This window comes from Spermophilus citellus, assembly GCF_964194105.1.
Source record: "Spermophilus citellus genome assembly, chromosome: 9".
NCBI classification, from domain to species: Eukaryota; Metazoa; Chordata; class Mammalia; order Rodentia; family Sciuridae; genus Spermophilus; species Spermophilus citellus.
The window spans coordinates 135,144,866-135,169,839 of NC_138191.1; the positions used below are offsets into that span (position 1 = coordinate 135,144,866).

At 43.0% G+C, this 24,974-nt stretch overlaps 2 protein-coding genes across 5 annotated transcripts in view; both read right to left on the bottom strand.

The window, feature by feature from the left end:
• Window positions 1-24,974, bottom strand: part of CAMTA1 (calmodulin binding transcription activator 1) — a 693,838-nt gene that overhangs the window by 655,968 nt on the left and 12,896 nt on the right. The window lies entirely within an intron of this gene.
• Window positions 6,137-24,974, bottom strand: part of LOC308656030 (calmodulin-binding transcription activator 1-like) — a 103,747-nt gene continuing 84,909 nt past the window's right edge. For 2 of the 3 annotated variants that reach the window (XM_081306650.1, XM_081306652.1), the window contains one exon: window positions 21,839-23,770. In XM_081306650.1, the coding sequence (XP_081162776.1) occupies window positions 23,753-23,770 (18 nt within the window). In that variant the 3' untranslated portion in view covers window positions 21,839-23,752. Of the gene's footprint in view, window positions 7,190-20,963; window positions 21,137-21,261; window positions 21,413-21,838; window positions 23,771-24,974 lie in introns of those variants that run through there. The other variant, XR_014023587.1, reaches the window with a different exon arrangement.

Genomic DNA, 24,974 nt, shown 5'->3' on the forward strand with positions numbered 1-24,974 from the left:
GGAAATACCCATGGCAACTCTGGAATCATTTGGATTGTGAACTTTAATTCTGACCCAGCAGAAAGAAGATAAACAATGTGCCCCTCCAATCACTTAAGAAGGGTCCTATGACAGGTGGCACTGCCTTGGCATATCAGCTCTAACAGGGCAGCAAAGGGCTTCATATTCAAGACAAGTCAATATACAGACAAAGCCAAAGGTTGAAGAGGCTTGCTTCAAGTTCCATGAACACACGTTAGACAGGCAATTGACGTCCAGAGCTGGTAAACTGGGCAAGATGGGCTACTACAGACTTCCACGCAGGCTACGCCACCCTCAGGGCAACCAGCTTCAGCAAAGACATGGGAGAAGGAAGCTCCAGTGGCTTTAGGTTTCTGGAAGTGTGCATTATCCCACCAAAGACACTATCATCCTTTCTAAAAGCTGAGCCTGAAAGGCAAGAGACCTAGAAAGTTCATCGGGGTGTTTTTCACAAGTGTTCCCACACACACAGATTACTGTACTCAAGATCACACAATCAGCTGAAGGCTTAGTGTACCTCAGCCTCCCTTTATGGGAACACCTCCTGTGGGCCTCCCATCGGCTTCAGTTAGATCCGTATTGCAAACTGACAGGCAGGGCTGGGGTGCAGCTCAGTGGTAGAGCACTCACCAGGCATGCACAAGGCCCTGGGTTCCACGCCAGCATCACAGAAGCAAAACCAAGAAATACTGACAGGCAGAGGCCTCCCCTGAGCCAGACCCACTCCTAAAGACCAGAGCTTCTACACTCCTCGGACTCCTATCAGGAACACCCCACCCTCAGTTTTATCTGCCCGCCAGAGTCTGCTCTAGCACCCACCTCAGAATAGGGGCCCCATTCACCTGAGAGGTCCCAAAGCCTACCAGTCCTGAGATGGGCTTTCTGCGGCTATGAATATCCAGACAGTGCCTGCTCGCCAACCTGTCCCATTCCGGGAGCCTGCAGCATCTATCACCTCAGAGGTTCTCGAAAATGAGACCCCTATGATTTTGCTGAGAAAGAACACCTATAGGTTTCTTTTCAAAAGCAGTTGGATAAGTAGACAAAACTGACCTTTCACATGTATTCTGAATTAATTCAGAAATACTCTCTGAACACTACATGGAATACAGGTGACTATACTTTGCACGCCCTTGACTCTAAATTATTAAAAGTCACAAGGATTCTCTGGTCCACATCTAATACTTCAAATGTTTGAAGCAGACAAATAAATTGAGTTTTCTTTTAGAGACCAGGAAATCCTTGTTTTCCTGAGGTAAAAGAAAATATGGCAAATCAGACTGCTGAATCCTGTCTCCACTACAAAGAAGAAAAAAATATTATGATATAAGATGACCAGGATGCCGGTGTACTTGACCATGTTACTCTTTTAATTGATGCCTTTTAATTAAATTTAAATTGATTAAGCAGTTTCAGCAATGAATTCTCAATTCTCATGTGTGATTCTGAAAATGCCAGAATCTGGCTAAATTAATACTGCACACTTACCTGTCAATAGCAACTCCTGGTGAAAAACCACACATCGAGGAGACCGAGCTGACTGTCCCACTGCAGTAGCTAAAAGGAAAAGCAAGGGGCTTTCCAGTGGCAGTGCCTACGAGCCCTATCTCACTACAGTGCCTGTCCATCGTTCCCTGGCACATCAAGAGCATCTACCCAGGGTGAACCCAAGCATATTTTTAAAAATATGCTGTGTCCTTCTTCCCAACTCTCCACCCCCAAGAAAATAAAATGAAGGAGGGCTACAGTTCATCAAACCTGGATGAACAGGGTGACAGGGCCACTATCCTGGTCAATTCACAGACCCAAAAAAAAAAAAAAAAAAAAAAAAAAACAAAAAAAAAACCCTTCCATTGGGAAAGTGCACTCATCTTTATTTTAAATATGCTCTGTGAGTGAGTGGGCTTACCATCTGCGGTGAGTGCCTTCCCAGTGCCAGGAGCAGCAGGCCAAGTATCAGCATGGGGGTTGAGAAAAGGCAAGCGCCCTAGACAGTCTGCTCACTGAGGGCAACGCTGGACATCACGCACCCCCCTGTGCCGGGTACAGCAAGTCCACATCACAATGGTGAAGAGTCAGGGAAGCCTCTTCCTCATGCAGCTTAGCATCCTGAAGGGGGTGACCAAGACCTGCTGACAGCAGTGAAAGTGCCTCCAGGCAGAGAGGATGAAGGTGTGCTGTCAGAAAGCACCAGGGAGGAGGTGGTCTGGGAGTAGCTGGGGCGAGTGCAGAACTGATGGGGTCCCAGGCACAAGGAACAGCATCCAGGGGGGCAACTTGTTTGTGTGGTTGAGGGACTGCAAGTGGCCAGTGTGATCCAGAAAACAAGGGAAAAGAGGCCACAAACCTGACCACTGGACCTGGAAGAGTCTCTGGATTTGGGAGGGTGGGAAGTAAGGAAGGAAAGCAAAGCCATGGGACCTGAGATGGGGTTGAAGACCACACTGATTCCCAGGTGGGTCTAGAGCAGAAAAGTTGGGTGGGAAGGGCCTGTTGAGGCCTGGCTTATCTACTAGTCACCAGAAGCACATACTGAGGGCAGTCCTGGTGTAGCTGAGGGCACTCCTCCCAGGGCGGAGTGGCTACTTTTATGCCCTGGCCCAGCACCTGATACTTGCCTCATAGTGCCCTGTGTCTCATCAGAAGAGACTATCAACATGGAACTGCAGGCTGGCAGGCAGGAGTCACATGAGGCCCTGGAGATGCCCTGGCTTACTGAAGGTCACAGAGCAGTGGCTGTCTGCATTTGAAACACACCCACTACCATGCCTCATTCAGAAGTGTCCCTACCCACACTTCAAAATCTCTGTACTCCTTCCAGAAATATGGGACCTTGGTGGGGGGAAGGGAGGACAGCTGCTGAGGCTGCAAGCTAGTTGTCCTATCTCCTCACAGCAGAGTTCCAAGAGGTCAGGGACCGTGTCCCTCCATCCATCCCAGAGCCCAGCCGTCTGGCGACTCAGCAGATAGTGAATGTTGACGGTGCTGCTGGGTTTCAGGATGTCCTATAACTCACTGTTTCACTAACTCAAGGACACAGTGGAAACCACACACCGGATTTTTAAAAAGCAAACAAACTGAGGGCTGAGGATGTGGCTCAAGCGGTAGCGCGCTCGCCTGGCATGCGTGCGGCCTGGGTTCGATCCTCAGCACCACATACAAACAAAGATGTTGTGTTCGCCGAAAACTAAAAAAAAAAATAAATTCCCCCTCTCTCTCTCTCTCTCAAAAAAAAAAAAAAAAAAAAAAAAAGCAAACAAACTGAAAAGCAATTAGAACAAACAAAACACAAATATTTAAAGACTGAGACCTTAAGTGATGGCTACCTTGAAGTTGCATCTCAATTTCCTCTTCAGACCCCAGGGGTCCCTGCAAGGCGGTGACTAGACTTGTCACAGGACGCACAGCAATGGCTTCCACCTCTTGGGCAGGTCAGCACTGCTTCTCCTTGGCTGCCCAAAGGACTTAGGCAGTGAGGTTTTAAACTTGGCTAAAATGCATATTTTGATTTACTCAAGAAACCCAAACAGGCCTCTGGCAAATAATAACTGTATGAGAATATTTCATTTAGCACCTTCCTCTTTCATTCCCTTTAGGGAAAAGACTGCTGCACTCAAAATGAGGGGGAGGAAAAATTAAATAAAAAATACATTCCAGTAAAAGCCACAGAGCAGGGAAGAGAGGCACACGTTTCTGAGCCAACTTCTAAACTCGTGCTGTTCTGATTTGCCTTTGAAACAATTTCCCTGTGCCTTCTGCTTCTTAAACAGTAATTATTAAAGGCATCAATTAAAAGCGCCCAACTCCACCATTCCATGGCCCAGGTCCCTGGCATGTCTCCCACCCTGCCTGCCACACCTGCTACCACCCTCACTGGCTGTGACAGTGGGTAGGAGTGGTCCAGAATGCAGACTCCTCTGTGTTTTCCTGGGCTGCTTTATTTAAGATCAGAGGGATGGCTGCTGCCCACTGTCCTTCCAGCAAGGAAGGAGAGGCAAACATGACAGAAGCCTTCTTTGCCCTAATTGGCATCAGTAGGTAGCTCAGGCACAACAAATGCATTGGGCATGAAACACACATTTCTTCATTAGGAGGCCAGAATTGCCTTCTGTGAGTCCCTTGGCAGAGGGTTCTCCGCAGGAAGAGGGTCATGGGAAACTCCACTGCAGGGCCATTGGACATGAGAGGGAATCCCTCTTAGCATCACATGTGGAAATCTTCCAGGTCACAGTGATCCCTCCTGCTTGTCAGAAGAGTGTGTGGGCAACCTGGAGGCTCATGACCCCAGGCAGTGCTGGGTTTCTGCAGCCAGAGCCTACATGTGTGTGTGGCAATGCCCCTTGGGGGTTCTGCAAGAACAGGGGAAGGCTCAGGCACAGAACAAGCAGGAGGCTTGCAGGGAGGATGCAGCAGTGCTTCCCCCAGGCTCCCCCAGCAGTGACTGCACCTTAGCAAGCCTGTACTGAGCACCCTGCATTGGCCCCAAAGATGCAAGCAAGACCCAGGTTCTGTCCCTGAGGAGCACATATGAAGACAAACACATGCACAAGTTAATGAAGATGTGAGGCATCACACAAACCCAAACTGCTCACTCTGCCAGAGGATATGGACAGAATAGAAAGCAATGAGAAATTAATTGAAACTTGAATGTGGTCTTGTTAGCTGGTGCAAAAGGGACAAGGCACTGCATGGACAAAGGGTCCACTGTCATCTGAGGAGTAGACGCTTATCCTGAAGAGCAGGGTAACCAAGGCAGAAGGGATTCACAAAGAAAGGAGGAAAACAAGGAAAGCCAAGAAGAGTAAGGGAAGTTAGGGCCCAAGCCTGGGCAGTGGGGGTGGTGCAGAAAAGACAGAGCACAACGTTCACAGGACAGTCTATAATCTCTTTCCACCTACCCCAGAAAATGAAAAGGGCATCCCTTAGCCTAGGGCCACTACCTCATGTGACACCTGAACTAGGCAAAGAACCTTCAGAGGAACCTGACTCTGGGCACACCCACATTGAGCCGCAAGTGCTCAATGTGAAATATCAACCAAGGTCTGAAACCCAGGAGAGACTCAGGGCCCAGAGAGACAGCCAGTGAAACAGAAACTGAAGCCAGAGGGCGAGATAGTCCAGCACCCTCAGCGAGAGAGAAGAGGCTGAGGACGCAAAGTTGGCATCAGCCACTCCAAAGGGGGCCAGGAAATGAGGGGTGCAGAGGGAGAGGGGCAGATGGACAGTAGTGGAAATGAGGGAGAGAAAAATCTTCTTGAAAGAAAAGGACAGCTCCATCAACAAATATTGAAGAGAAGCCAGGAAAGATAAGGGCTAAAAACAGGTCATGGATTTAGTAGTGTTCCCAGTGAATTCTAAAATGAGAAGTTTCTATTTAATGGGGGGAGGGAGGCAACTGCCTTAGGGAGAGAATGGGAAGGGAAATGGAGAGATCACCAAACCCTAAAGGTTTGAGAGAAAGTGCACATGAGAACTGCAGCACATCTGTGAACAGAGGGGAAGGAGCACATAGTGGGGACTCAGGAGAGTGAGTATTCAGGAATCATCTTCAGATGGTGCTGAGAGGAAAGACCACATCAAGAACCATGAGGTTTAAATTAAGCTGGGGCCAGGGCCTCCTTTCCAACCCCTTGTCCACATCATTGCTCCTCAATCACCCACTCCCTTGATCCATATGCTGAATTCCAGCCATATTAGCATCTAGAAGGGGTTGCCCTTAAGACTAACACAAACAGCCAAGTCCTTGCAACACTGAGTTCTACAAATGGTGAACTGATAATAAGGGCAGGTTCTAATGGACCCAGAGTAGAGATGGCTTACTTACCCTTTCCTTGTTCTGAAGGTCTGGGCCATGACAATCAAAAGTTGAGCTCTCCTCTTGCCTCAGCAGAACGGGGTCAATGCCAACAAGACATACCACACAGTCTTGGGTTACATCCAAAGTACATAACAATGACCATATTAAATGGTTAAAGGAATTTAGGATTCAGTAAAATATCTATAAGAGTGTTAAAGAGGGATGGGGATGTAGCTCAGTGGTAGAACAGCTGCCTGGTATGTGGGAGGCCCTGGGTTCCATCCCCAGCAGCACACACACACAGCTTTTAAGATATTTTTATTTAAGTATAACTAAAAAACATCAAAATGTACAGATCTTAATCTGGGCAATAGTTTTAGTATGCATTACCATCCAAAATGGGATTCAGTGCATTTCTACCACCATAGTAACTGCCTTGCTTCTCAACTCACCTCCTTATAATCAAGAAACCAGTTAGTCACCATGGATTGGTTTCTTCTGTTCCTGGATTCTACCTAAATGCACTCACACAATATGTACTTCTTTGAGCTCCGTCCATATGGTTTTATTTGTCATTCATTCTTTTTATTAACTTTTCAGTTGATGGACATTTGGGCTGTTCCCAGTTTGGGGCTTCATATACACATTCTAATAAGTCATTTTGTGAACATATATTTTCATTTCTCTATGGTAAATTAAAAGTAGGATTACTGGATCATAGCATAGATTATGTTTAATTATAGGGGGGAAATGGACAACAGTCCTCCAAAGAGGCTGCACCACTCAACATCCACCGGTGCCCATGAGGGCTACGCTGCGCCAAGGTCTAGTTGATGTTCAATACTGGTAGTCTTGCTCATCTCAGACTTTCTAACAGAGTGCACTTCACTGTGGTTTCAATCTGCAGTTCCCTGACAAGTGAAGATGTGGAGCACCTCCCCACCTTCCATGTCATCTGTGGAATCTTCTTTTGAGTCACCTGTTCAAACTGCTTAGATCCACACATTCAAAAATTCATACATTTGTGTACCCACTACCAAAACCAAGATACAGAACATTTCCACCAACCCCAGAAAGTTCCTTGTGCCCTTTGTTGGTTAACTCATCCTCACCCCAGGCCCTGGCAACCACCAACCCATTTTCTTTCCATCTTGGTTTGGCCTTCTGAAGAATGTCATATGTATGGAAGCAGACACTTTTCAGTGTTTTCTGATTTCTTTTTACTGTGCATGGGGTGTTCGAGATACATCCATGCTGTACTGGTTGGTTCCTTTCTACTGCTGAGTAGTATCTCAATGCAGGTGCTTTTTCATTCACCAGTTGAATGACATCTGGGTTGTTTGCAGCTCCTGGAGATCATGAGCCGAGCCACTGTAAACATTCACATACAAATTTTTGTATGCACTTATTCAGCTGGGTAATACCTAGAAAGTGGGACTGCAGGGTCATGTTAGAAGTACAGATTTAATAGATTGTTTTTCAAATGCAGTTTATAAGAAACTGTCAGTCTTCATTTCAAAGTGGCTGCACCACTCTGCATTCCTACAAGCAAGATGCAAGTTTCATTTGCTCCACAGGTTCACCAGTACTCAGTATTTTTTTTAATATCTTTGTTTGTTTATTTTTATGTGGTGCTTAGGATCGAACCCAGTCCCTCACATGTATGAGGCAAGTGCTCTGCCACTAAGCCACAACCCCAGCCCCGGGAGTCAGCATTAACAGCATTTCCCATTTTTTGTTTTGGCTGGAAGACATCCTAGTAAATATGTACTTCACCGTGGTTTTAGTTTCATTTCTCTGATGACTAATGATATTGAACATCTTTCATGTGCTTAGTTGCCATCTGTATATCTTAAAATGTCTATTTAAATCTGCCTGTTTTTAAATTGGGTTTTACATATTATTGAGTTTTAAGAGTTCATCCTATATTTCTGGATATAAGAATTTGTATGTGTGTATATGTGTGTGTGTCTGTGTGTTTGTGTGTACATATGCTTTGCAAAGGTTCCTCCCAGTCTGTGGCTTGTCTCTTCACTATCGTAACACTTCTTTTTTGTTTTTGTTTTTTGTAGCTGCAGATGGAAAAAATGCTTTTATTTATTTATTTTATTTATTTATTTTTTTTAATGTGGTGCTGAGGATTGAACCCTGTGCCTCACACGTGCTAGGCAAGTGCTCCACCACTGAGCCACAATCCCAGCCCCGTAACACTTTCTTCTAAAGAATAAATCATTAAATTTTATGAAGTCTGACATCCATCTTTTCTCTTAAGGATGGCGCTTTTGGTGCCATATCTAAGAAATCATTTCCTAACCTAAGGTCATAAAAACTTTCTCCTGTGAGTTTCTCCCCCCGCCCCCAGCCAGAAGTTTCATGATTTTAGAATTTAAACTTAGGTCTATGATCTACTTTGAGTTAGTTGAGTTAGTTTCTGTATACAGTATGAAGTACCGTGTTTTTTTCTTTTTGCATTTGGATATCCTGTTGTTCCATTACAATTTATTGAAAAGACTATCCTTTCTTTTGAATGGCCTCTGTACCTTTGTCAAAAATCAATTGGCCATCTATCTATGTGTGGGTCTATTTCTGGACTCCTCTATTCTGTCACATTGATCTACCTATATGTCTATCCCTGTGCAATACCACACTGTCTTGATTACTGTAGCTTGATAGGAAGTCTTGAAATCAAGCAGTGCAATCTTTTAGCTTTGTTCTTTATCAGAATTGATTTTTCCCCCTAGGTCCCCTGCATTTCCTTATGAACTTTACAATCAGCTTGTCTAAATTTTGACTAGGATGGCACTGAATTCACAAACCAATTTAGGGAAAACAGGCATCTTGACAATATTTAGTTTTCTAATACATACATCCTCCACTTCTATAGATCTCAAGCTTCTCTTAGTGAAAGACCTACCTTTGTATAGGTCTTTAATAGGTATTTAATGTTTTTTAAGCTATAGCAAATGATACTGATTTGTAAGTTGCATCTTCCGATTGTTGATTGCTGACATACAGGAATACAACTGATTTATCTTATATCCTTGCTGAATTCACTTATTCTCATAGATTGTTTAAATAGAGTTTTCATAATCATGATTTTTACAAATAAAGGTTAAATTCTGAGTTGGATACATTTAACTGTCAAAAGGTAGGTGCTTTTCAATGATTAGAAAGTGTCCAAGAGTCAAAAAAAAAAAAAAAAAAAAAAACACCCTTGGAGAAAATTCACCTATAGCTGAATTAGCAAGATTTGACCTCAAGAGTTTTATTTCCAGGCTAGGGTTGTGGCTCAGTGGTGGAGCGCTCGCCTGGCATGCATGAGGCACTGGGTTCGATCCTCAGCACCACATAAATATAAAATAAAGATATTGTGTCCACCTAAAACTAAAAAGAAAATAAATAAATAAAAGTGTTTTATTTCCTCTTCCTGTTGGATTAGCACTCTTAAAACAGATGAAGAGAGGCATTTCACTGATGGCAAAAGAACACCATCAACAAGAAGCCTGGTGGTCATCATCACCTGCTAACACCCCACTTCTTTTCCCCAAGCAGCGGCAGCTGCAAGCAAGGCGACCACCCGCACATCTGGAAGGGAAAATGCCGGTGTCACAGCCCCTCCCCACCCTCTCTTCCCAGGTACACACTAGCTTGTGGTACTGTGCACTCTCTCCACACTGTGAAGGAACTTTGGATTTCAAAGAGCTCTTAACTGTCTTTTAAAGAGCTCCAGGGAGTGGGCTATTAATAGCATTTTCCCACCAGCAGAGGCCCGTGAAAGGTCTCCATTATTGGCAACCAGCCCTCCAACATGGACAAACACACAGTAGTATTTGAAATGTAAAACCAAAGACCTTTGTTTAACAGGGAGGCAACACCAAATTCACGAGGCTTTTGGCTCAATTACTTAAGTTCACAAACAAGACATATTATCAGATGAAAGACCCGAGTTTAAAATGTATTTCTGCCACCGTTTGATTTCCATCCTCCAATGTTATATGACCTGACTAAGGTCCTCACTCACATTCTGTGGTATCAACTGCTAGGACTTGTTGGAAGTTAATTACTGCCTCCGTCACAGAAGTCAAATAATTATTTATCATGCTATTGTTTTTGCCCAGTGGCTTCAGACACAACTTCTTTATTATGAGGCAGTGAAACTATATCAGTGTGTACATGTCTTATATATATAATTTTTTAACAGAGAAATAACTCTTAAGCATTCCACTGCCATTCTATCAAATATGAGGCAAGTGATTGTTGAGTTCCCAATTATGTTCAACCTTAAATCACACTGTTTGGTCTGATTGTAGATCCAATCCTACAGGGAGCTGTGCAAAGGCATATATTTGGCAAGCTTTCAAACCACAGCAACAAAACATGTGCTGAGGAAAATGATTCAAAACATTGCGAAAGCAGCCATTTATTCTAGAAAGGCTGTTCATGTGAGACAATAAGCTGCTTCCCAGAAGAGGCGCCATCCATCAGGAAACACCATCACCCAGCACACACTGGCTGGAGTCTGCCTCTCGGCCACCACAGGGCTGAGATGACTGTTTATCATCCACAGTGCATCAAGATGGATAAGCAGGCTGGGCACACCTCCACGATGGTGCAGAGCCATCAGGGGCTGCAAACCTTCCCCATTCTGGAGAAGTGCCCAAAACACAGGTAACCCCCAAACCCTGGGGACCTGCATGATTTTCCCCAAAGATCCACATGTCATGGACATGAGGGCACACAAAGGTGATGGAAGACAGGGGTATCCTGGGGCTGTGTCTAGTGTTTGAAATGTAAAAACTACTTCTACATTAAAAAATAATACTTCAGCCAGGCATGGTGGTACACGCCTGTAATCCCAATGGCTTGGGAGGCTAAGGCAAGAGGATCATGAGTTCAAAGCCAGCCTCAGCAAAATCGAGACACTAAGCAACTCATAGAGACCTAGTCTCTAAATAAAATACAAAACAGGGCTTGGGATGGGATGTAGCTCAATGGTTGAGCACCTCAGAGTTCAATCCCTGGTATACCCTCCCTCCCAAAAAAAGATAAAAAAATAAAACCAAACAAAACCAACCAGGGATCCACATCAACCAGGGGCCTGTTTAGAGGTCTGGACATGATGAGAGACTCAAGAGTCCTTTCAGCAATCAGGCCTGCTAGACCAGCTGGCTCAGCCAGTTGGACACAAAGGAAACTCCTCTGAGAGAAGGCTCAGGGAAAGCCCTTTCCAGAACATCCCCTGGAAACCATTTGCACCATCCTGATGGGTCATATCCACTGTCCCTCACCGCATCATGAACTTAAATCTGTCGGCCTGGAAGACAGAATTTATTACCTTCTCCTTCCATCACTAAACCTGAGGAATAGGCAGCAGATGTATCTTTTTAAGTTGTATATAATAATTAATTTCCCCTAAATCGGGAGATGTTAAACTTTTAACAACTGTTGAAGCTCCTCAACCAACTTTAAGAAACATTTAATTGGCAAACCATGGTACCAAAACAAGGAATGTGAAACTGGAGATCAACACTGAACCACTGGAATCCCAACTGTCCCAAGGTAACAAATTCAGATTCATGGAGTTTTTCAGATATGACTAAATGAAGCATTTGTAAGAGTGAGGAAAATTATAAACTATTGGTTAGCCAGAAACTTCTGCAAATAGCCACAGAAAGACAAGACAGAAAAAGAAAACCAAGCTGTTTGTGGGCAGGAAATTATTTTAGCTCTTTTACACTTAGGAAAAGAGAAATAACCAATATTAAATGGGTATTTTTCCCTTACTAACAGTCAAGGACAGTTAAATGCAACCACTATGTCCACATAGACATGCCAGTCTCACCTCTTTAGGTTTGACTAGCGGGCTCAGAGTGTGATGATTCCTAAACATTTACATCACAACTACATAAATGGAATGTGTGTCAAACACAATGTCAAATGTACTGTATACACTAATTTCTAATAATGCAGTTGGGAAGGTCACTGTCCTTTGAATAACTCACCAGGATTGCTGGCTGCCAGCAGCCAGTATATACACTTAGAACATTCACCTGACCAGTCCACTATGTTAACTCCAAATGTAATAAACTGAGGGTCAAATCGGAAAATCGATGCAACCTGGTGGTGTGAGTAGGTGGTTCTCAAAGTGTCAGCTGTAAGAGTGGCTTCAAGTACTGGCAGGCTCAGTCAGCCCGACCTAAATAGGACACCAATGACTGGCAAGTAATTCCAGCTTTTCTCCCCACCCCCAGCTGACCTTAAAAACAGTAGCTTACCATCATAGGAAGGCAACCTGCTGAGGTCGCCCATTTCTTGTATACTAGACCCTTTTCCAGTCCCATCTATCCTCCTCCACTTCACACCTGGTGATCCTGAAAGGACCTGGAGCTTTTGTCTCAGCCAGTGTGTACCCTGTTTGTTCCCTTCAACTCCAGTCTGATTTCCTGTGGCAGGTATGGGACCAGGAGTTGTGAAGATACCTGCACCTGGGTGGCATTATGCTCCAAACACAAGGGGGTGATTCTCTCAAACCTCATCTAATGAACTGATGCTCAATCAAAAGCAACTCTAATCCTATCACTCCAGAGTAGGATTTTAGGTCCCAGTACTAAAGAAGGGTCCATTTCACTATAAATTAACTTAGTCACTGTTTTCACTGTATAACCCAACCACTGTAATAATGCCCTGCTAAAGACAACAGTGAGAATGGAAAGTCACACAAGGGAGCTTTTGCTTAGCAGACAGGTCTCCTGAGTTCTACAACCCAGTCCCCACCTAGCACATTCAAGACTAAAGTCAATGCCTCAGCAGACAGTTGGGAGTGGCATAAAATGTATGAGATTCAGTGAGCTGGAAATGTGATTTTTTTCTTCCCTAAGGAATCTGAACACAAAGGGTTCAACTAACTACTTCTGAGCACCTTCACAACTTGCTAGGTATCGGCAGCCTTCCATATCCCTCCTAAAACATGGATGTCCCAGAGAAAACCAAGGAAGCTAAAAGCTGATCACCAAAGTTTATGTTTCTGCAAATATATATACCTTTTTTAAATTTTCTTGATGAATTATAATTATGCACATTAATGGAATTTGTTGTTAGAATTCACAAATGCATACATAATTTGGTCAATTTCATTACCTACAACCTCCCTCCCACTTCTCTTCTCTACTGGTCTCCTTTCTAATTTTCATGAAATTCTATTTTTTTTAAATATTTATTTTTAGTTGTACACAATACCTTTATTTATTTTTTTTATTTATTTTTATGCGGTGCTGAGGATCGAACCCAGGGCCTCACACGTACTAGGCGAGTGTGCTACCGCTGAGCTACAACCCCAGCCCAAATCCTCTCTTTTTTGTTACCTGACCCCAGAATGACCACTGAACTCGGGAAGCATCTCTGTCGTGCTCACAGGAAAGATGCCACAGGAAGTCACAGAAAACGCCATCTGGCTTCTCAAGCTGAGTGTGAGTTCAAATTCAGTCTTTGGCAAAGCAAGACAGTGGTCTCCACACCCAGCCCCACTCCCTCCAGCAGGGGGGCAAGTACCCAGTGAGCTCCTGCTGTGGATAAGAACCTGGGTACAGAAACCTTCCATCTCAGCTGAGGTGCAGCAAGAACCACTTGCCCAACTTCTTGGGACTCTGTTTAAGCACAGACACTGACTGAGACCCCAATTTCAACTTTCAAAGCTTAAAAGGCAAGATTTAGAACAGTGTTTCCCAAACAATTCCAAAAACATTTACAAAGACTCCAGAACCACCCTTCCCAGAAGACTCCACCAGGTGAGTGCCCTCTCACTTCGCCTTCCAGGTCCCTCCTCCGCACTCATCTGATCCCAGCTGCTGGAGCGCAGCTGAGGACAGACAAAGTCCCTGCCCTGAGAGAGTTGGTGGTGTGGGGAGGAGACATGGAAAGACGATTTCCAACAGTTACAAATGCTATGAAGAAAACACATGCAGCATGAGAGTAGGCGGGCACTGTATGAGACCGAGTCCTCAGGGAAGGTCTGTCTGAGGAGATGGCGTGTGAGGTCAGCCTGAGTGGCACTAAGGAGCCAGCACACATAGGTGCAGGGGGAAAGGGAGAGCATTCCTGGTAGAGGAAACTAACCACAGCAGAAACATGCTTGATGTGTCTCGGGTACGGGAAGGATCAGCGTGCCGAGAAGAAAGCGGCAAATGGTGGGAAGTGAGTGATGAGCAAGCCGCTGGACTCCAGAGGGATAGAAAGTCCCCGCAGGGCTGAAGCAAGCTAGACCTAATCCTGTTTACGTTTTTAAGAGAGATCCCACCCCAGAAGGGAAGCAAAACTGGAGGTAGGCATCGACATAGGGAACAGATGGGGCAGATGTCTAGGCGAAGAACACAAGAGCAGCTGGGAGGAGGTGGCACTGGTGGAAATGTGGAAGGTCAGATGCTGAGGAAAGAGAACAAAAAAAAACTTACATATGGATTCAATGCCTGAGAAGGGTAGAAGGCAGAATCAAGGATACTCCAGAGGATACTCAGGATGAGCTTGTGAAGACAACCCTACTCTTCGTTTTCACAAATATCCTCCCATGCTCTTCTCACCAACACTGACCCTCAGTCCTCACCAGACGCCTTCCAACATTGGCAGAGAACACTTGCACCCAGTCCAAAACAGCAAGGCAGATTTAAGAGTCAATACTTAAGACTCATGTATCAAAATGAAAGGCTGGTAAGTTCTGGCCCACACACCAGCTCAGAGCTATCAGAGGCCACCTGTGCTGCTCACCTCTCCTCCCTGATACCACCCCTCCAACTGGAAAGCCTGTTTCCTGCCTTTGCAAAGACCCTCCATCCAAAGCAGCTGCTCACAGAACAGTTCCGGCTTCCTTTTACCAAGGTTTTTAAAACAGCTACATTTTCTACCCTGAGTTTGTCACCATTTAAAATGTTGTGCTAGTTAGCAGTAATTATGCAAATACAAGCAGCCATTTCTATTTTTAAAAGGGAACCCCATTTAGCATTCTTATATCCTGAAATGTTTAAAATAGCTAGTCCAGTGATGTTTTCACTTTATTCAAACTGTTTGTGTGGATTTAAATACAGGTTCAGCAGAAACCAAAGCAAGTCAAACATTTACTTTCTATTAAACACCTAAATCAGAAGATTAAAAAACTATTTTACATTTAACAGAAAAAAGCTGTCAAATCAGCACAGAGGCAGCTTCACCGTATTTACTGCCAAACAGGGCTGTTGTTTGAGAGGTAATCAATTTAGGAAGGGAGGGATGGATTTCTTTAAACTCTTCAAAAAAGAGAAAAATACATTTGAACAAATCTTTTAATTATAGTATCTTCCAAAGAACCTACAAAGCCTTTATTCTTTCCAAACCTAATGCTTTTTAAAGGCAGCTTTTGCCCCTTAATTCCACATGAAATATTCAGCACAGCATAATTAAATTTTATTCCGTGCTATTTTTACTGGGTTCACAGAAATAGAGGGTGGCAGCATCTTTAAAACAAACTTCCCAGTAACTTTGCTTTCACAGTAAATGGCTGATTCTCAAAACTGAACTTAAAACACAAAACCTACTCCAAAGGCCTGTTTCAGTGCAAGGCAGCCAGGTGGTTTTAGAATGTCATAACCAGCCTTCAAATCAACAACTGTGCACTTCTCCATTTACTTAATTGCACTCATCACAAAGCACCCAAAGCGCTGATCTCTCCACTTTGTATATTTACATACTGGATCCCATGTCATTCTTCAGTGTCAATCTCTCTGGTGGTTAAAGGAAAGGAAAAAAAATATAAGACGGAAAGTGCCCATCCATGGCTAAAGAAAATTTTAAATATATATCTGTATAACTGGCTCGACTATGCATGTAGGGAATGTGCTTGATGCTTTCCGTCATTTATATAAATTATACAACCGAAATCTTAAATCTATTTTCCCGTCAAGAGTCTGTAAACTACAGCCTGGTGCAGTGGTGCACACCTGTAATCCCAGCGATTTGGGAGGCAGAGATAGTAGGATTTCAAGTTCAAGGCCAGCCTCAGCTACTTAGCAAGGCCCTAAGGAAGTTAGTGAGACCCTGTCTTAAAGAGCAGGGCATGTAACTCAGTAGTAATGCACCCCTGGATTCAATCACCAGTACCCAAAAAAATAAAAGACGCTGTAAGGTACAAATTAATCCAAAGCACCCCTCTCTCAGGCTCAGCACCACAGATTACAGGAGCCCAGAGCTAAAGGAAAGGAAAGTGTTGAGTCTCTCCAGTGACCCATAGCAAAGAAAGCCAAGAACTGCAGCCTGTCACTTTCTTGGTCCCATGTGTGTACCCCTGGTGCAATGCAAGCCTACTGTAATGGACAACTGCCAGAAAATGACACAAGAAGCTAAAATCTTCACTACGAATTTTGAAAATGTCCCCACAGGGAACACTTCTATGAGTGGCTGCCCTCTCATTCCAGCCTGACTGCCCCACTTGTTCCCTAAGGACCCAAAGCAACACACCTGAGGTCAAACCAACCAACTGCAAAGAGTTATCAGGTGACACCTAAAGCTGCCTGGCTGTTGCGCCACAATTCAAAGATGCCCGGCTAAAACAGGCAGATATCTGGATCCCTCCACAGCCTACCAGAAAAAAAGATAGATACAGCCTCTTCAGGCTCTTTAATGAGGCTTTAGGATTTCAGAAGATTAAAACGTAGCTTAATTCACAGATTTGACTTTGGCTTAGATTTTTTAGTTACTGATTAAAAACAGAACAAAATAAAAAACCCACCCACCAAGCAGTGAACAAGGCCTGAGACCTGCTGCCACTACAGTCATCAGCACAGGGGCTGCTCTGAGCTGAGATGCCTAACCAAAAACAAAACAAAGACTAAGGCACACGACAACAAAATTTCTGTACCACAGAAAGAGGTACCACAATTCATATAAAAACACTGACACCTCCATCATATTTGCAAAAAAAAAAAACTTAAAAAAGACTCATTCTCATTTTCTGACCAGATCTCAAGGTTTCAGTAAGATGTTTTGCTAGCTTCTCAAGAATTTGGCCCATTCATCACTTTTTCAAATGACATCATCTTCTCATTCAAACATTTCAGTAGCTCTTGTAAAAAATATGTCACACATGTCTGTGCTGTCAAGGTTTATCTCCAGCACCATATGTAACTCAAAGGTCACAGACAAGATGCAGCCTCCTGGAAGAGGCTACAGTCATCCCAGAGCCTGTGGACAGTGCCAACAATGTTGCCACAGTGCAGAACTTGAGACGAACCAACAGTAGCCAACCCACGGTGTTATGATTTAGATACGAGGTGTCCCCCAAAAGTTCATGTGTGAGCGGGGTATGGTGGCACACAATCCCAAAAGCTCAGAAGGCTAAGACAGAAGGATGACAAGTTCAAAGCCAGCCTTAGCAACTTAGGGAGACACTAAGCAACTTAGTGGGACCCTATATTAATAAAACATAAAAAGGGCTGGGGATGTGGCTCAGTGATTAACCACCCCAGGGTTCAATAATCCCTGGTACAAAAAAAAAAGCACATGTGAGACAATGCAAGAAAGTTCAGAGGTAAAACAACTGGGTTATGAGAGCCTTAATCTAAGCAGTGCATTAATCCACTGATATGATCAAATGGACAGTGACTATACGTAGACAGATGGGGTGTGCCTTTGGGGTTTAAATAGTGGAACTATTTCCTTGTTGCCATATCCTGAGCTACTTTCTTCTGACACACCCTTCCGCCATGATGGTCACCTCACCTGGAACCCAGAGCTACAGAGTTGGCCATCTATGGACTGAGACCTCCAAAACCATGAGCCCTAAATAAACTTTCTCTTCTCTATGTTGTTCTTATCAGGTCTTTTGGTCACAGCCACACATACACACACACACACACAAAAAAAAAAAAAAAAAAAACTGAATATAAAACACAGGTTTCCTCTGAAGTTCTGCACAGAACAATGAGATTCTGTTAACAGGACCAACAATGCTGATTTCAGTAAAGTCCTAAAAAAAAAAAAAAATGGAAATTGTCTATGAGGTATTAAAGCATTACTATACATATTAATAGCTTAAGTAATATCACTAAAATTGAGTTTAGTGAACTAAGTGTGGACCAACAGCCTTCCCAACACTCCACAGTTGCAGGAGTGCTGTGGGGAGGCACGGGCTGAACATGCTCAGGCTGTGTTTGGAGAATGACTCACTTAACTTGCTGTGTGGCCCCGATCAGGTCACCCCTTGGTGTCCCTTACTTCACCTGCATTCATGAAAAGGGACTGAGCTCTCCCTGTCTATCCTCCCAGGATTGTCAAGAAACCTTGTCAAGAAGTTGTGACATTTTCTTAGGTTGCTAAAACATGTAAAATATTGAGTGTCTCAAGTATTTTTTTTTCATTTAATAATGCTAATTACAGATTATTTATGCATTAAAACTAGCTAATGGACTTTTAATTGGGAGGTAAGATTCCCGTTTCTAAAGATAATTCTGTTGTTTATTAATTTTTGAAGATCCATGTGCTTTTGCCTTCACCTCGAAGCTATGTGACAAGTAGCTATGAGACTGCAAAAATGCCCAGCTGAAATACTGATGGAAACTGATTACCCATCTTTCCTTAGGTTGCACAGCTCATTAAATGCACAGAAGGGGAAATACTTAGGCATTAAGATCCTGGAAAATCACACAAGACTGTTCTAATGTCAAATGGTCACAGACACAAGCAAGGTAAAAGAGAAGGAAGCAAACACCACATCAACAGTGAACACCAAGGATTCAAAGCAAACATCTCAGTCTCAGCAAGGTGTTAGCTGGCACTTAAACCAGATGTGACCCAACTTCACAGAGATCTCAGAGAAATCTATCAGGAAAACTCAACAGGATAAAAGTGGGGCCTGCAGGAGAAATGAGGCAAGGGTGTATGAACACTCCATACCGTCTCTGTAACTTTGCTGTAAAATGAAGTTGATCCAAAATAAAGTTTGTTTGTTTTAAATGACCTTTTAAGTTTAAAAAGGGCAGAGTACTTGCCTTTAAAGAAGAGAAGGAAAATGGGGCTGGGTTGTAGCTCAGTGGTAGAGCGCTCATCTCCCACGCGTGAGGCACTGGGTTTGATCCACAGCACCATATTAAAAAAAAAAAAAAAAAAAAAGATATTGTGTCTATCTACAACTAAAAAAAAACTAAAAAAAAAAAAGAGAGAGAGAGAGAGAAGGAAACATCCTCAGCAGCAGTTGGCAAAGGTCCACAAAGAGTTCTTAAACACACAGCATCTCACCTCACCCTCAGGGGTATCTCTTCACATCGATTTGAAACACAGGTTAAAAGTCACCCCTATTTCACAGCTAAAGAAACCCACACAAGACACAGTAACTGCCCCAGGGCCCCACAACTTCTCAGTGGTGGAGGGAGGATTCAGTTCCTGGCCTGCATGACCTCTGTCAAAGGCCTCTGTGGGAAAGATGGGCCCCAGGAAGGCCAAAATGGTAAGTGAGTACCACCAAAGACCAGTCATCTCAAACTGTGTCCTAGTCACCCCAAGGCCATCAGAAAGGCTCCCTCCTTAATCCAACAAGTGACATGGTCTCCCTTTTAAAGGGGAGATAAGAGATGCATCTAAAAATGGATGCTCTGGTTCTGGGCAATCTGAATGCTGGCATGTACCTTTTTACAGCAAACCCACCCAAAAACCCCCTCACCTGGATTTCTATTCACAACCTACACTGCTAACATCGCTGGGTTGCTAGCAAGTCAACTCCAGGACCAGAGTTTAACAGAGTAAGAAACTGATAAGCACCAAACACACAAAAAAAGATATGATGACAGGCAGGCATCAACCAACTACCAGGGGACTTTTAAACTCCACCCAAAGGAAAAACTACCAGAAAGAACTAACAAAAAAGCAATCTAATTTAGAAGAGCTATTTGAAGGTTCTTGGGTCACAGTCCCTCTGTGCTTGATGTCCTCTGTGTGCCACCAGAGGGCACTAACTCATGGAATCGCTCTTTAAAAGCTTATGTCACATACTTTAAACGGCAGGAACGTTGAATGAAAACTAGATTTCAAACCTATGAAGTGTTTTGTATGCAACTTTGACAGTGGCTTTAAAGAGTCACTGGTCATAAATTTTTATTTAATTCCACAAAACTTAAAGGTACACACATGCAGCTGCAGGATATATGAAAAACATAAGTTAATCAAAACTTCAGATTAATCAGAACAACTCTTGAGAATGAAACTGAAAGTGGAGCAGCAGCTGCTGTAGCTCTTGCCACAGGAGCATCATCTGCACAGCCTGCCCCAGCATGTTTTACATGTGTGCGTGCGCACACACACACACACACAAAAAAAAAAAAATACGAGGAAAAGTTTTTGCTATGAGCTTTGCTTCAAGAAGCTGCACTTGCTTCGATTAGAAGTGGACACTCGCCCATACCCAACCACAATACAGTTTATTAAGCACAGTTAAAACATGCTTTCATCTCCTGTACTAGAATCCATCTAAGAATAAACAGCAAATTTTATGGGTGATCATTACATACTAGGTTCCTGTTCCAAGCACATTAACTTACTTAATACCGCATCCCTGAGAAGGTTTAAAATTCTGTCTTTGTTTCGAAAGTTCAACCTTGCACTTCTTGAATGCAATCGAGAATTCTTTTTTGCATTTGTATCCTCTGCTGATGATTAATTTGTCCACAAAACTATAAATATAGACTTGTGTGTTCTGCCTCATTAACCATTTCTTGTGATTACATCTTCACCCCAGAATTCACACTCCTTACACTTCCTTGGGAGGGTAGGATTATATAATCAAAATAACTCAACATTTAAGTCTAATGAAAATGCGTCACGCTCCAAGGGGGTTTTCTTTTCTCTTTTGCTTTGTGGTACATAAAAATCTGGCCTTTGCTTTTCACACTTTATTTAATGAAACTGAATCATATTTACTGATTTGATCAGAAATATTGGTCAATTCTCTGCATGAAATAAAATTCCAGCATAAATTGAACCTTGGTCCTTGCTTTAGTTGATTCCTTCACAGTGTATAACAACCCAAGTTTACGCTGAAATAAAAAAAATCTGACAGATAAAATATGCTCCATCTGAAAAGAAGTTTTAGTTCTTTAAACAATTTATCACAAGTTAGTGCTACAAATAAACTCACCTTGAGATAACAGCCTACATCACAGAATACTGTCTCCTTGGTTTTTGTTCTTTGTTTTAAAAAATAATAATAAGGAAAACTTCTCAAAAATTTACAAGAACAGTGTCAGTTTCTGGCCTATGTCAATACACAAGAAGTAAAGAGGACGAGACTAGGGCATCCGTGAAGGCCATCTGGAACAAAAGCACTTATGTTAGTATCATCTTAACACAGCCACACGCTCCAATACAAATTCTGAGAAATGCAATACTGGTGATTCCTGTCATCATGGGATGGGGACATCACCACATGTACTTACATGAACTGAGATGACAATGACGTTGCGATGCCATGTGATCTTATGGGACCACCGTCGTGCACACAGTCCACTGACAACCAGACATCGTCATGTGGCACATGACTGGCATCACCTCAAGTTCCCTGTGTATCTTTGTTAATGCCCACTTGATCTAGAAAATATTTTGATTTATCTTGTTTATTTGATGCCAACATTTATTAATTATTAAATATTAAGAAAATCATTCAGTATTTGTCTATTTTCTGCTTCCCTGATCCCCTTCCTCAATTGTTTCTTCCAACTCTCCCTGGTGTCGATGTTACAATATTCCAGAGAGCTGACTCCTATTTCCACCCATCCATACCTTCGATCCAGGAGGCATGGATACCATAACACACAGGTTGTAATTCCTAAGTCCTCATACACTCTGGGTTTCCTGTTCTACCCTGAACTAGGTCAACAGTTATTTCAATCACAACAAAATTTTTACACTTGATCCCAATTTTTCACTGCTTTATGACTTTAAAAGGCATGTCATATAAAAACAGCAAGTAAAAGGGAAAGACTGAGAAAGGACACGAGGCTAGTGACCCACTAGTTCATTCAATAACGTTTATTGAAACTCCACTGTGCCAGGCACTGTCCTATGCACTGGGACATGGAACAAGACAGAGACCCTGCTCTCATGGAGCTTCCATTCTTGTGGGAGACAAACAGTAATCAACATAAAGAGATTCCAGGGGAGGGAAGTGCCAGTAAGAAATGGAAGCCTGCTGAGGGACTGCAGGCAGAATAGCATCAGGGACGGGCACAAAGAACCCCAGGACCAGGAGGCACACAGGTGGAGACCTGCTCTCCAGAGATAAATGAGGCCACGGGCTCCTTCACAATCACTCTGGATGAGGCAAGAGGAGGTCACTTTGATCTATTTCATTTTTAGTAACATCGGTTCAAATGAATTTGAGGTTTTGAGTACAATTAATTCACTAATAGAACTGTCATGAGGCCAGATATGGAGCTGGCAGGATGGTAAAGCTCTCCCTACGAATTTTGCCAGCTTCACCCCAATGTGTCAGACCTCACGGCTCCCACTCTGTGGATCCCTCTTCTTGCTGTGCCCATGAACAAGTGTGTGGTGAGAGCCTGAAATAAACAGGTGTAAAATGGGTCAAGGCCGCCGCTTCTATTTCTGTTTTTCACTGAAGAAAATTTGCCCCATTTCTAGAGGCAGAGAGAGGAGAAATCTGAATAAAGGCAAACTACAGCATAGATTAAGCACATATAGTTGGTATGTGTATGCATGTACATGTACATGTATATACATCTACCCCACACATGCTGTGTATATATGGAGCAACAATACCTCAAAACTGGGCTTTGAACAGTCTTTAGGCAATCACTACAGCATAACTTTTATTGAATTGTAGATTTTGTCTTCAAGAACCTATAACTTTTTTAAAGGATCAAACTAAAAATTAGAGGTTCAAAGATGATCAAGGTCCAGATTCAATTAACGCTCATTTTAGAAGGATTTTACTTTTTAGCTTACTATGCATATTCAGCAAACTACTTCAGTTTTTGTTTTGTTTTTTTTTTCTAATATAGCATCCCAGGGGAGTCATTATGTATATCGGCTCTCTAATTCAGATTAGCATGTCTAAGTACATATTGATATAACAGAACACCATGCTCTGAGAGGCCCCCAGCTAGAGACTATTTGTGAAGCACAGCACCAGGAAGGTGGACTTCAATTCCCAGCACTTGCTACTGTACTTTCTAGACCAGTTTCATGGGTTAGAAAAACACAGCATTCCAAAGGGATACTAGAGGGTGCGTGAGTAAAAGGACTAATGTTCCTAAGTAGGATAAGGTCCTAACAGACTACAGGTGAATTCCACAGTGGCCTTGAAACTATCAAAACTACTGATGCAGAAGGAAGTCTCAAGATATCTGTTCGTTTACCTTCCTTAGGGACTACTGCAGGGACAGAGTCAAGTGAGTGACTTCAGTTCAAACAATCTACTGTGCATATGAGTCTCATAAGGCAAATTGGACAATATGAGGAAGAGGGGCTGGATGCTCATTTCTTTCCCCAATTTGGAACTGAATTCCAACCAAACCTCAAACTAACTGAATATAAGCATGACTGTTTAATTCCAGCGGATCAAGGTAAATAAAAAAGGCCTATCACTTTCAGGCATGTGCCCGGTGCTCAGAGGCCAGCCACCTTCACAAGCCTGCAATAAGGTACTTTTTTAAAAGGTCATGTTGTGAAAAGAAAAGAGTTGTGGGTTTCTTACAATGCAAAGTCCCCATTCCATTTGTGATCTATTTTCCCAAGATTTATTTCACTTAATCATTAGTTACTTAAGATATCACAATGACAAATTGAAGATCTCAAGGTGATCAAATGTAAATTACTTTTTTCTTTTTGCATAAAATGTGACCATCTCTGGAATCAGACAGCAGCTTCTGACTTGTTTTCCATTGCTCTCTGCACATTTGCTCTCTGCTACCAAAATTTTAAGACCTGTATAAACAAAAACAGTATTTATTCTTCTCTTTCTCCAAAACAGGAATCAAGTTTACCTTTTTGACTTGAAGGTACATTACCCCACCATCACTCCCCCACCCATCCACCCGAATTCATTCACTCACAACCATGTGCAGATGCTGGGCTGGGTTCTAGGGAAACAGAAATAAGGGAGGCCCAGCACCTGCTCCCAAAGAGCTCCCAATTTAGTAGATTAAAGACACCAATAAAGAGATCATGACATTTTCATGGCGACAGTCCTCACAGGGGATATGGGAAGGAGAAGAATGAACCAAAAGATGGACTATGCAGAATGGAGCCCAAGAAAGGGTGCATGAAGAAGTGGCATCTGGGCTGGCCCCTAAAGGCTGTCCACCAGAATAAATGGAAGTAGGGAGGAAGGGCTGGGTCAGAGAAGGAAACTGAAAGCACAGCAGACAGAACATGCAGTGCCCTGAGGTCTAGGAAAGAGAGAAGAGGCAGGCGAGGGGCTGTGGGTGGGGGCACTTTGAGGTAGGCCCGGAAGGGCTACAGAGTTTGACAGTTCCCTGTTTCCACCTACTTCTCCACCCAGAGGTAGAAGCTGCAGCTTAATGAAGACTTTACTAGTAGACACAAATCCAGATAATGACAAACAAAACTGCCAGTGTGGCATGCAATGCACTCCCTGAGGCCCAAGGACCAGGAGGGGCAGGTGCCTGCCTAGTGAAGACCAAACATGCCTCGGGGTGAAGGGACACTAGTTGCGATGGATAAAGTTTCAGCAGTGAACTTTTTAAAGAGTCAGTAAATCACACATTGGATTTATTGAGCATTCTGGTGTCTGGAGTGTAAATTCAAACAATGAACAAATGTCAGAACACTTATTCTTCCAGTCCTCTAGAAAAACCAACCTTCACTTTCAAATAAACTATAATTTTGTATACACCAATTAAGTAACTGCACTAACAATGCTTTTTTAAAAAGTGAATGCTTTGGGTTCTCTTTCACAATGTGTGATATAATTTACACATGACACCATAGCTCTTCTTTTGCTGGGATATATTCCAGTCCATTTGTCATAAAGATTTATGTGTGAAAGGGTGACTTTGTAAGCAAAATACCACTTAGTAAGGAAAACCTCAAAACAAATTGCAAAGAAGCCATTAATGTTCTTTTAATTTCTTGCTTAATTTCCAGTTCTTGATATTCACACACTTCC